This window comes from Ptiloglossa arizonensis, chromosome 14, assembly GCF_051014685.1.
Source record: "Ptiloglossa arizonensis isolate GNS036 chromosome 14, iyPtiAriz1_principal, whole genome shotgun sequence".
NCBI classification, from domain to species: Eukaryota; Metazoa; Arthropoda; class Insecta; order Hymenoptera; family Colletidae; genus Ptiloglossa; species Ptiloglossa arizonensis.
In genome coordinates this window covers 3,508,787-3,521,894 of record NC_135061.1, presented here as the reverse complement: position 1 = coordinate 3,521,894, position 13,108 = coordinate 3,508,787, and the positions used below count along the sequence as shown (strand labels likewise).

The following is a 13,108-nucleotide window of genomic DNA, read 5'->3' as shown; positions in this document are numbered from 1 at the left end:
TGATTCTTGATAATAAATCCGAACGATGGATATTGTAAACACTGGTATATTCATTTCTACGAGTATAAACCAAAGTAATACAATAATAGTAATAATATTTATAGTATTTATAATATAATAATAATCATAATAATAATAATAATAATCATCACTAATACGAAATACCGAGTTTGTTAAATCGTTGAACTGTGTTAATAGAAATAAACACTATATTCGGGACGATCATTTTTTCACCTCTTTAAAATCAGCATTTACAAGGAGGTTTGTAATACGAAGATAATATTTGTTAAATTTCTTCTGCACACGAAACCATCCAGAAAGTTAATAATTTTATACAAAATGATCAACGACGAAACAAATATAACTATAGAACTTTGTAATGTAACACAGAACTTGGAAGAAACGTATGCACCAGGTTTCGCTTAAATCCTATTGGGTTGTAATTTTATTCGTGAATACGTTTTTAGAAATTTTTATGTTAATGAAGTACATTAGACTAGAATATACCTTCTTATTTAGGCAGGTTAATATAATTATAGAATCCGATGAAAAAAAGTATGTGGTTTTTAAAGAATAACTATCGTTGCGTCATTTAATCGATTAATGTAGAGATGCGCGATAAGTGTACTGCAACATTAAAAAAAAAAAAAAGGAGAGAAAACAAGTAATATATTAATAACTCCAATAATTAATTTCAATTCAAATGCATACGTCCCTTTTGCATTCTCCAATTTACTGTACTGCTCGTCATCAAAAGATGAGTGAAAAAACACCTAAACTGCCTTATACAAAAATACGAGGTTTTGATCTAAAGTACATGTAAAAGATTAAAATGCCTTTTCTAATAATAACGCTACTCAAGTCAGGACTATGTACGAGCTCCATACATAGCGCAAAGAAAAGAAAAACAAAGAAGAATAAAAATTGAACGAAAAAAAATCATATAGTTTTCTGGACACGCATACAGGTCGTCTTTGAAAGCCTTAATACATTCATATATGTATATCTTCCTGTCTTTTGCGGTAAAAAAGCTACTTATTCTGCATTCAGTTTAGGCCATAAAACAACGCCGACGATACTGTATCAAATATACGTAGCAAAAATATTATATAAATCGGTGTAGCGTGCATCGCGACGCGATCAAAATCGGGACGATCGAAGTTTCCAATAGAGTGCTCGGACTCCAAATACTTTTTATAAATAATAGATCCTTCCTAGACGGAGACGTCTGTTGGAACAATCGCAAAAACGTTTACTGCGCCGTCGTGTTTGCACCGTCCGTGTCCAAACCAAATATCGACGATGATCTTTCTGAATCAAAGTAACGAGATCGTAGACCCGACGGCAGAGGTCCAGCCTAGTCGTCGTTGACCTCAATGGGGATACTGGTCGTGAAGGTTGGAGTCTCTAGTTCTTCGTGCTTCTTCATCTTCATGCTCTGAAACGATAACGCAACTTTTCAGTGAACCTAAGCATTGAAAAGCTAAAGATTTTCATTTACAGCTCACACAGATCTTACCTGCTGCAACTTGTAATGATTAATAATATCCTGGTCGGCCGGGCAACTTTGCAAAAAAGCATCCAGCCTGTACATATGATGCATATATCGCCATAGATGGACCAGAGTTTCCGGGATCTCAAAGTCGGCGAAATATTTGCCAGCGACCCTGATGTGCTGGAGTCGTGGCATCAGCTCACAGTCGAAACAACACATTGTGTCACCTGTGAGGAATCGCGTACCCTTGCGACCCAGATGCTCGTCGATTTTGCGTAAATGTGCCATCAGGGACGATGATTTCGGGTCTTTGTCCTTATCCTTTGCGTTCAATAATAACAGTTTCAATTTCTGGAAAAGAGATCACGTCCAATTAGCGACTAGCTCCTACGAGAGAAAGTATACTAGATTTCTCGTCAAAGCGGCTACGGTACTTATACGTACGCTGAACAAGTTTTCGACGAGGGTAGCCACTTCTTTGTCCTGCACGAAGAGATTGTGTCCACCGGGAATGTTTTTCATGATGTGCCGTTCGATTTTCTCGTTCTCCAATATCGCGTCGCCATTATCGATCAAGATCGGCGGCGGAGTCGCTTGGAAGTTGGTGCGAAAGTCCGGAGGTGGTTTCTGCATGTCGACCGTGGTCACTTTCAACGAGATTGTCTTCAGCTCAGCGAGAAGATACAAATCCATGAAATACTCTTGGCAGAAGAGACAGGCCCCCTTTCGACGACCATCGATAGTAGATGCCTGGAAACATTTAATTCGATTATTTCATGCTCGTTAGTTTTTCAGCCTCTTTGAAAGTATGTCACCAAGTACGTATAGTGATCACCGAATAATTGAAACGATTCTTTCCCGGTTAACTGACACGAAATTATTCCCATCACTGCTCACGATCACTCAACGCTAACGAACCGTCGATTGTTCTTCAGATGTGAACGATAAAATACGTAGAATCGAATTTCATCGTCTAATGAATAATAACATTTTTATTTTTGTTTTTGCCTTTGTATCTTTACGGATGTACTGTCACTGAATTGCTGAACATTTTCCCACGAAAATGAGTTCGAACACGACATTACTCGGACTACTCTTAATAATTGCACGTTATTCGAATCATTTATAAACTAGTAATTATGTATAATTAAAAGTAGTCGGAACGTAGTCGTGTTTGGATTCATTCTCCTCGGGAAAACTTCACCAGTATATTGGCAGTACTATTTACGATGATACAATGAGAGATAAGTAAATTAAAAATTTAACTAATGAATGTAATTCAAGCTCGTAACAACAGTGATGGAGATAACTCCGTTTCATACATTCGGGTGGTACTGCACGTACAAGAATACTTGTAAATTATCAGTCCTTATTTACAATTATTTTTAAATAATATTTCGGATTATTGTAATCGATCAAAAGTTTTTCTTAAACAATTTAAACAACGTACGATTAAAAACACTCCGAACGATGGAATGTTCGGTCTCATTTTTGTCAGGAAAATTTCACCGATCTATTATTTAATGATACTCTAATGAATATATATATATATACACACACACAAAATTATACGCAATTTGAAAGTTTTTTTCAAGCAATTCGAATAACGTATAATTAAAAATGAACGATGTAATGTTTGAACTCGTGTTCTCCGGGAAAATTTCACCAACCTATTATTTAATAATACTTTCACGAATATATACGAAAAAAATATACAACTGTGAATTTTATAATAGATATAATTCATTCCCTATACACTATTATGTACATAAAAGGGTCGATCGATTTCGATCCGAAACAAAGGTCGATTTGTGAAATAGAAACGCAACTTTCCCTAATTATAAAAAATCGGGAAGATCCAGTTCAATTTCACATAACCAGGAACTATTGTATATTCGTATACGTCTTACGTCACATTTTTTTTATTATTCACGTTAATGTATTGCTCGTTATATAGTAAGGTGTTACCTGTTCGTGTACGCATTTTGAAAAATGAGCCTCGATTCCGTCGAATCGAACGTAATACCGTTTCTTTATTGTTATGCCACAATCTAACGTTCTTGTACAACAAAACAACCGAGTCATGAAACGGTATCTGTTTTCTCCAGTTGATCGGGCAAATTCAGAGTATCTGGAGTACTCGCTCCGCTCTCATTTTCCCGATGTCACGGTTTATTTATTCCCCTCGGTGACGCGGCGCGCTTTCTTTCTTACTTGAACATATACATATACATATGTATATACAGAAATTTTCCTGCACCGTATCGCGATAAAAAGAAATTTGCTTTACTCCAGACAGCGGAAAGCGTATCGCCCGCATCGATCGTGAACACAACCGAGGTCCACTTTGTGCTATATCACGACTTTTTGAAGTATTGGATTTGGTATATTATATGGTAAATTCGGGTGTATTATTGAAAATTCACAGTCGTTTGAAAAATAGTGTTTTTATCGAATAAGCATTAGATAATCGTCGAAGTGTCGATTATATTCGGTTTAGAAAGTAATTTCGTTCTCCAAAATGGAGAATGTATAATTTAATAGAATGTTTGTACACTCTAAAAAAAATAGTGTTTCATTTTCACCAAAACAAAAAGAAACGAAATCGTGACTTTTTGAAGTAACGTATCGGATTTGGTATATTATATGGTAAATTCGAGTGTATTATAGTTTTTGAAAATTCACAATCGTTTGAAAAATAGTGCTCTTATCGAATAAGCATTAGGTAATCATCGAAGTGTTGATTATATTCGGTTTAGAAAGTAATTTTGTTCTCCAAAATAGAGAATGTATAATTTAATAAAATGTTTGTACACTCTAAAAAAAATAGTTTTATCCCCCCCCCCCCCCAAAGCGAAATCGCGACTTTTTGAAGTAATTCGGATTTGGTATATTATATGGTAAATTCGAGTGTATTATAATTTTTGAAAATTCACAATCGTTTGAAAAATAGTGCTCTTATCGAATAAGCATTAGATAATCATCGAAGTGTTGATTATATTCGGTTTAGAAAGTAATTTTGTTCTCCAAAATAGAGAATGTATAATTTAATAGAATGTTTGTACACTCTAAAAAAATAGTGTTTCATTTTCACCAAAACAAAACGAAACAAAATCGTGACTTTTTGAAGTAATGTATCGGATTTGGTATATTATATGGTAAATTCGGGTGTATTATAATTTTTGAAAATTCACAGTCGTTTGAAAAATAGTGCTTTTATCGAATAAGCATTAGATAATCGTCGAAGCATCGATTATATGACTTTCCGAAGAACCTAATAAAATATTGGCTAACTTTTGAGCGCTTACGCTGAAAATACAAAATTAACGAACAGAAATTATTTCGATCGAACGAATAATTTTTAAATTATTAAATTTTTGAATAATTCTCCGTTTCAAGGAAACACCCGTATTTCGAAAGCTGTAGTCCTAGTTGTTCTCTTTACTCAACAAGGTGACACTTTAAAATTAACCATATGAAAATTAATTGAAATTAGCGCTGCGTCGAAGCGTACGAGTGCCGGTTATACGGTAGTAGAGGCCAGCCGGCTATACATGTCAATGTTATGTAGGGTATGCGATTGCTGCAAGCTCTTAGAGAAGAATTAACGGTAACCCTTTGCAATGAAGATTCTTTATAATACGGTCAATGAGTATTGGGAACTCGCTCTGTGTCAATGGTACTTATTGTTGGAAACATTCGAGTAACGTTCTTTCATTAGGCTAGTGTGGAAATACGTTGAAATTGGATCAGTAGATAAATATTCTACCGCATCCATTAGTGTCCAAGTAAATAAATAACCGACGATACGATTAACTAGTTCGTAATTCCTAGAATTCATATCTTTTTTTTACATTTGGTTGTGAGAATAGACTTCAGACAAGAGAACAAACATTATTTTTGTCGATGTACGAGTGAACGGTATATTCGTTTAACGAATTGTTTAAAAAAATTCGCGCCTCGTTATAACACTCCCGAGTACTCGTTATATTCTTTCGTTGAGCCGAATTGCAAATTATGTGGTCGTTCGGAAAGATATTTTGGTTTCCAATATGGAGAATATATAATTTAATAAAATGTTTATAAAAACCTTGTAAATGGTGATTTTAAAGAGATGAAAAAATGACCGTCTCGAATATAGTGTTTATTTCTATTAACACAGTTCAACGATTTAACAAACTCGGTATTTCGTATTAGTGATGATTATTATTATATTATAATTTAATAAAATCGTGTTTCATTTTTACCAAAAAAAGGAGAAAAAAAAAAAACAAAATAACTTTCCGAGCAATCTAATAATTTTCGCACTTTTAACAGTCGCGCGATTGAATAATTTTTGTTGTGTTATTTTAGTCTAAAGTTTAACATATAATAATGGTAGGTATAGCGCGCTTGACCTCTACTTCCGCACTACGCCTCGACGCAGCGTTAATTTAAATTAATTTACATACGATTAATTTCCGAGCGTCGTCACCTTCTTTGAAAATTAATCTGCAACGTGAACAAATTGAATCTTTTATTTACCTTTGTATTTTCGAATTATTCCTTGCTACCGCAAACAAGTATTTCTTTGCAATAATTTTTAAGAATGTTAACCATTTTCTTTTCCCAAAGTCATCTTTATTTTGTAATCCTTTTTCATAAATGTAACACTCGGCCGCCAATTCTCGTTAAATCGTCAAATCATCGATTATCTACAATTTATTGACCAAAATGTGACACTGTGTACCTTTACAATCGACAATTTTCAAAATTCTGAAGAAACATTACCAAACAATTGTTTTCTCTACTAAAACAAACTTTTCTTGTCTTCAATTATCGGTTCAACGATTATCTATAATTTATCAAACTGGTGCTACTCTTCGACCAAACGATTTTCAAAATTGTAACTAATTTTTCGAATTCCAGTCAAATTCAAAGTGTTCTATTTATTATAGCACGAAAGCAGAATCTTTTTTCGTCTTCAATTATTGGTTCAACGATTACCTATAATTTATCAAACTGAACGATTTTCAAAATTTTAACTAATTTTTCGAATTCCAGTCAAATTCAAAGTGTTCGATTTGGTACAACACGAAAGCAGAATCTTCGATTCGGAATTTGATTCGGATCTGGATGATTAATGAAAAAAGAATCGAAACCAGGAACATCGAGTATCGTTGCGATTCGAGTAAATTGAATCTCGGCAACGGGCCAACTTCAACCAAGAACGTCGTTTCTATTTTCACTTGGTTTCAACAATCGGCTTCGGTCCGACCGAGTCGCGGTTTGCTCGGCCAAAACAAAATTTTACGCGCATCGCGATCTTCTGCGTAGACGATGGAACCGATCCGAGACGAAGCGCGCGCTCGCACGGGTGATGATTTTTTTCACGATGACGTAAGCCCGACCTCCAAGTTTTAAGACCGATGCGAGAGCAAGTCATGCTCGCGCGAAACGAGCGTTCACTTGTGCCAATGCTCGACGACTTTTTGGCCAAGGCCAGAACCTGGCAATTTTGTGCTTGGTCAGTTCCGTATGTATTTTTCGGTCCACGATCCGCGATGGACCGTGTTGGACCGATCGTGCGACGAACTGTACGCTCCACGGGACCGTGGAATCGGATCAATAAGAAAAATGCGGGAAGACTTACTTGGACTGCTATTTATAAGTCTCGAGGAATGATTAAAAGTCATCCACTTGCCGAGCAAAGTTTACTCTCCTCGCCTTTTTGTTTACCGTATCTTTATTCAAACATCGGTGTAAATTATAGCGAACAGAGACGTTTCTTGTATGAAATATCGACAAAAGTACAAACGCGATTTAATAACACGAACGATTCGTTCTGCCCGGGTAATTTTACGTCCGATTGTTCAAATTATTTCCAGAAGTCGCGAATCGAGTTACATACATTCGTCGAACGGTTTGTTTTTTCGAAGATTTAACTTCGCGTATCGTAATACACCTAAAAGTACCTCGATGTGAAGAAAAAAGTACTTGGAAATTAAATAATAAAATAATTGCCCGATTTCGGTACGCACTAAAAACGGTAGACGCGTGAAATTTCGATTAACGTCAAGTTCCTCTTCCGTTTCTATTATTAATCCTACAATCTATAAATTCTCGCGATTTACGTAATTTTGTATATATATATTATTTCACGCAATCTTGTGTATATTATTTTACGCGATCTTGATTATTTTACTGAATCGTGATCGTTGTATATATTACTTATACCTAGATTCTAATATATGTTTCACTTCCATCCGAGTTGAAAGTGTTACGTTGCTTTTGTATCGTCCGGTAGACGTCGCTCGATCACAAAGGTGCTGTGAAAATATTCAGGCGAGTGCGCATCGGAGGAAAGGTCCGCCTACTCGGGTCAGATCATTCAAACTCCCGGCTGTATATTTTCGCGATGAATTTCGAACCGCATCGTTCGGTGGTTCAAAGTGGATTTCGAGATCGAAACGATCGCGCGGGGTTCAATCGATTCTGGAAATCGGCAAAGGTATCCGTGTCAACAAATATCAGTCGCGTGGAAAGCGTCGATGTTGGATCAAATGTCACGAAGACGCTCGAACGTCTTTCATCTTCGAACGCGAGTGATCTCTCCCGCTGTACGCGTGCGCATATCGCTTGCTTCCTTTCTCTCTTGCGAAAGCTTACAAATTCGTTTACTATCGACGTTCACGGTCTTTATCGTGATTCGACGCGTCCAGTTGAACGATTAATCGCCTAAGCGTATTTAGCGCCGCGAGCTCGCACAGGAACTCGCGATTCGAATGTCGCGTGTGTTTCTTTTTTTTTTTTCTTGTCCCTTTTTTCTTTTTTTCCGCCCGGTAAGCTATCACCAACGAATGCATTCAGGCCGGATACGAGACACGTGGTTGGCAGTTGACCGAAGCAAATTCCTGATTTCTTCTGAAATAAGCGTTTCTCCGCGCACCGGTGCACCTACACGCGGGATTCTCGTTTCAACCTGGCCGAGGTACAGTTTCAGAGGATACGTAAAACGGTTTTCGAAGCTCTACACAACTCGCCGGTGATGCACGCACGATTGGAATAGGCGTATCGGTGCGAGGCGGGCCGAAGCTCTGTAACCGAATACGGAACAACGAATCGAAATAATATTTCAATACGGGAAATATATTCTCGGTGCTTTATGATATTTTTCAAACTGGAACCATCGACAGATTTTCGAATATTAAGATATATCTCATGTGTATCTAAAAGAAAAAAAAAAAAGAAAAAACAATCGACGTGGAAAAAGGAATTTATGTAAATTTCCTTATAAAAGCAGTTGGTACCGGTCATTTTGAGAATCTAGTGTAGCAGGAAGAATCTAAAAACAATATTTTGCTTCTTCGAACATTCGATAGTATATTTTTACTTTGTATTAATTATTTATCGATTTTGTAAAAATCAATTTGTAAATTAATTTTCATTCTTACTTATTTTCCCGAAGAGTGTCTCCAAATTGCAATTTTGACAAACGTGTTACGCATATTACTCTGTACGTAAGGGGCAAATATATTGACATGTATATAAATTTTGTTTAATATCTAGAAGAAGCGGTAGCAACTTATTATTTCATTGCTTTGTTATATCTACGTATATCAAGATTGATTCAAATTTATTTTTAAACATGACATAATCGTGATATAAGAAACCATGCTATTTACAATAATATTCCGGAAGTGACCAGATATGACGAAACGAAAAAGAGAGGAATAATACGGATGGAACGCGCCATTGGACAAGTTGGTGTATAATGCACGGCTGCATATGGGAAATGAGTAAATATGCACGCATACAGCAAGATCAGTGGCATACGTGTACTAATGAATAGAGTTTCATAACGCACGTGTCCTTTCTGAGTCGAGGATACCACGAGACATCGTTTCTTCTTTTTATGTACAAACTCGCACTCAGGCCTGTATCATCCATTGAGCAATAACGGGTATAGGTGCTTAGGGTCTAGGAAATGTCTACTTTCTTTATGTCATAGAAAATACCATTTATTATTTCTCTTTCTCAATACTGTTAAAGTTGTGCATTTTTTAACATTTCTATTAATTAGAAATGAAATTTACCCCAATATTTATTCGATATTCAATTACAGTCAAATAAAATGTAAAATAAATACAATTATTATTAGCAATGGTTTTTAATTAAGCAAGCAACGATGGATACGCGTTTAGAATTTTTTACGAATTTTAAATTATTACCAACTCGAAGAAAAAATTATTTAATTCGGCCTTTTCCTCTTTCATCGTAAATATTATTATCACTTTGTTTGTGAAAAATATACAAAGAAATGTGCTCAAGGCCTGCGAGAATCCTAACGCGTCCCTGTCCATACCACAGAGAACGTGTAACGAACAATTCTAAAGAATTATCGCCAGTGTAGTTTCGGTTTCTTTGTTTTCTTCTCAAGAGGAAAAGAGTCGGAGATGAACCTTTCTGTATTAGTCGATTCTTGGAAATTGCATTCCAATGTGACCTTTCCCGTAAATTCACGAGCATCGTTCTATCTTTCATGGCTGACACTTGTCTAATGACCTTAAGGAAGCTTAAACCACAACATCCGATCGATTTTTTTTAACCACATACGGTTACATGATACTTTTCCTGTTCTCGATGTGCGCGAATATTCGCTACTCGAGTATCTTTCGATTTGAACGCGGAACAATGACATATCCTTAGAGTACCATTAACCCTTTGAGCTTACAGACGTAACGACATGTTTCTCGTTCTACCCGTAGGAGGGCGCACAAACACCTTTACAGTTCTTTCTTGCATCGATCATTGCGCACGTACCCTTACGGCCATTGCCATAACACTCCCTGAATTAATAGAATGCAGATTTTTTTGTAACGTTCGTACCGTTACTTTCATTACTGTTATTTAACCCAACGGTCCTTTGTAAATAGGATGTCGCATAGTACGTGGCACGCCCCGAAAGAAAGTGAATACCTCGAAAAATTCATCGAAACACGGAGTGAAGTATTTTTGTACGCGTTAAGAGGTTTGGGTTTGAAATGTTAATCGGTGGTCCCGTTGAAACCACGTGTTGAAATTGAACTTGCAGTAGCGAAAAGTAAATGCAAAATAACCCCGAATGGGGACGTTAAGGGAATCACGATGAACAAAGAGAAGGGGAAAAGAAGTCGATGTTTACGCGCTAAGGGGGAAAGAAAGCCAGAAGAGCGAGGAAAGCGGAAGGTAAAGGAGTTCATCGTTTAACGGTAGAATCTCGAGGACCTCGGTGAGCTCCCCCGTCGTTTCATCCCGTTTGACACACTTACGGAGACCTCGCATGATCGCCTTCCGAGTGCAAGGTCGGCCAGTTACCATTAAATCTCATGTAATGAAACGTCGCCGACTATCTCTTGCTCCCGTAGGACTCTACTTATACGGCTCTCGCTGTTGGTACTTCTTTTTACCTTTTTGTTTGCGCAGCGTGCAATTAAAGAAATGCAGCGGTATTCGAAGCATGACAATCGAGACCACGGTATAGACTGCGCGCGGTCAATTTTTATTTACGGCCACCGAAGGCGCTCGTGACGCTTTGAGACCGTTCAAACGCTCAACCAAACTTTCAACCCATTTCGTACATTATTAAAAGTTCTCGAGAATGCTGAAAGTCTTCGATGTTCTATAAATCTTGTTAAGTACTGAAAGTTTCAGACATTTCGAACACCGATAATAGTCACGTCGACGATAGAACGGGTAATAAAAGTAGCGCAATTACTCTAACCTCTTTCCTGCACTGATAATAACGTTAACGCGGAATCATTATTACCGTTGTATATTAATTCTACGATCCTCGATGATTACGTGAAATCTTTAAGTGTGAGAGAAGGGGGGGGGGAGGGGGGAGTTCTATATAAAAATATTATTTTCTTTTTCGTGAATGGTATACAAGTATTTAAATATATACCAATAATATCACCTGCATACGTCATTTCTGATTGTGAGCATAGAACGATAAGAAAAGTGGCGACGAGCAATATTCTTAGTAAGCATTGTATTCTAGATTCATCGCAATCGACTAGTAACGTGATAAGATTAGCGTTTGACACTGCTTCCAACGGCTTTAGCTTGATTAGGCGCGACACAGGTGAAGCGGGTCGAGTCGATCGTCGGATTGGCGAAAGTTTAATCGACAAACTCGTAATTGGACAATCGAGGGAAGTCTCTTTCCATTTATGGAGTCGTTTCCCAGGAAACACACGGTGAAAGAACGTTCCGAGAAGTTAGATCGAGTTTACCATCGATCGAATCAATCGCCGCGAGGCTATAACGATTACTGGTATCGAGAGAAAAATGCTTGTTTACAGATATCTCTGACCGATGTTTTTCATACTCGAGTATTGTATCGGATTACAAAGATATCGTCTTCGATTTTTAATCGATTTCATAACTGAGATTCCAACAGCGTCTTTTTCACAAATATCTTTGAATTATATCCCGAGCTATTTGTACGAAACTAAAAATCAACTTTTACAATTGCGTCGAAGATAGTACAACCTTCTAGTGCTTGTTTCCTTATCCTCTACTCGGCTATGTATAAATGGTTCTAATCTCGTTATATTAGTATACGGTCCGTGCAAATGCGTTGTCGTCATTGACCGATTCGTTCGTATTTTCTGATAAATTACGCGGGAAAGGAAAGAGCTACAAGGAGACGAGTGAATTACGAACCAAGCGATGACAAGCGCTCGTCCGAAAAAGGAAAGAATTGTTAACGTTACGACGTATCAAGGGAGATAAGAGTAAAGGGTTTCCTCCTTGTAAGAGTCCAATGACGTAGAAAAAGGCGGCTAGACAGAATTCCGTATGTACACGTATATATGTAGCTTTGCGCTTTGCGTTACGTCGGTTGCTTCGTTAGAAACAGTTCCGTGTGTTCGTCGATGTCCCTTGTGCTTGCAATTAGTCATCGACGAATGCGAAAAGCTCTCCCCGGACACCGCGGTTCGCCATCATGTTTCGCGAGATAAAGTCCACTTCTTGTCATAGACCGAAATTTCGGACGTTCGATCGATCGGTGGATCGATCGATCGACGAGCACGAAAATGGTAAAAGAAAACAGAAGACAGCTGAGGAAAGGATTGGACGCTACGATCGAGGAGTCGAACGAATGGTCAACGAGCAGCTTCTCTATTTTCGAAACGATGGACACGATGCATACACGCACGGGTCGTCTTTGTCACCGGGGACTTGTCCTTTCGGCGACGCTCGTGATCATCGAAACGAAGAAGACACGTCGAGAGGAAGAAGAGAGTATAGGAAGAAACCAGTCCAGTTCGTTCCACGCCCATATCGTGCACGGAACGATCGCCTTTTTCCCGTATCTCCTTCTCCTTCCTCGTCTTCGCTCTCCACGCGTGCTAGACTCACCTTGATGATCAGCTCGATCTCGGGCACTTCGCCGTTGCTGGTGCCGTTCTCGTGGCTGTCGTCCGCCATCCTTGAATACGTTGTTCCGTAGTTAACGGGGGAAAGACACTCTTTTTGTCGTACACCGTAGTTCGCGATCGAACAGAACACGATTTTCCTCCCTCGGCGTTAAACTCCAACAGAACACGATGGAAGCTCGCGGAATACTGACGCAGCGTGTGTCGC

General features: G+C 37.9%; 1 protein-coding gene across 1 annotated transcript; it reads right to left on the bottom strand.

Moving 5' to 3' along the window:
• Positions 1-30: 30 nt before the first annotated feature.
• Positions 31-13,088, bottom strand: Clic (chloride intracellular channel protein 5). Its single transcript, XM_076326521.1, has 4 exons — positions 12,884-13,088; positions 1,940-2,245; positions 1,520-1,846; positions 31-1,438 (listed from the first exon to the last, which is right to left on the bottom strand). The coding sequence occupies exons 1-4, from the start codon at positions 12,950-12,952 to the stop codon at positions 1,358-1,360; spliced, it is 783 nt and encodes a 260-aa protein (XP_076182636.1). The 5' UTR covers positions 12,953-13,088; the 3' UTR covers positions 31-1,357.
• Between the last annotated feature and the right edge of the window lie 20 nt (positions 13,089-13,108).

What these genes read in the sequence shown, in the direction of transcription:
- Clic (XM_076326521.1), bottom strand. Translation starts at nt 12,952, where the DNA reads ATGGCGGACGACAGCCACGAGAACGGCACCAGCAACGGCGAAGTGCCC. An exon ending in TCGTCGAAAACTTGTTCAGC is followed by an intron (nt 1,847 to 1,939) that starts GTACGTATAAGT and finishes TCTCTTTTCCAG; the next exon opens with AAATTGAAACTGTTATTATT. An exon ending in ATCATTACAAGTTGCAGCAG is followed by an intron (nt 1,439 to 1,519) that starts GTAAGATCTGTG and finishes TTATCGTTTCAG; the next exon opens with AGCATGAAGATGAAGAAGCA.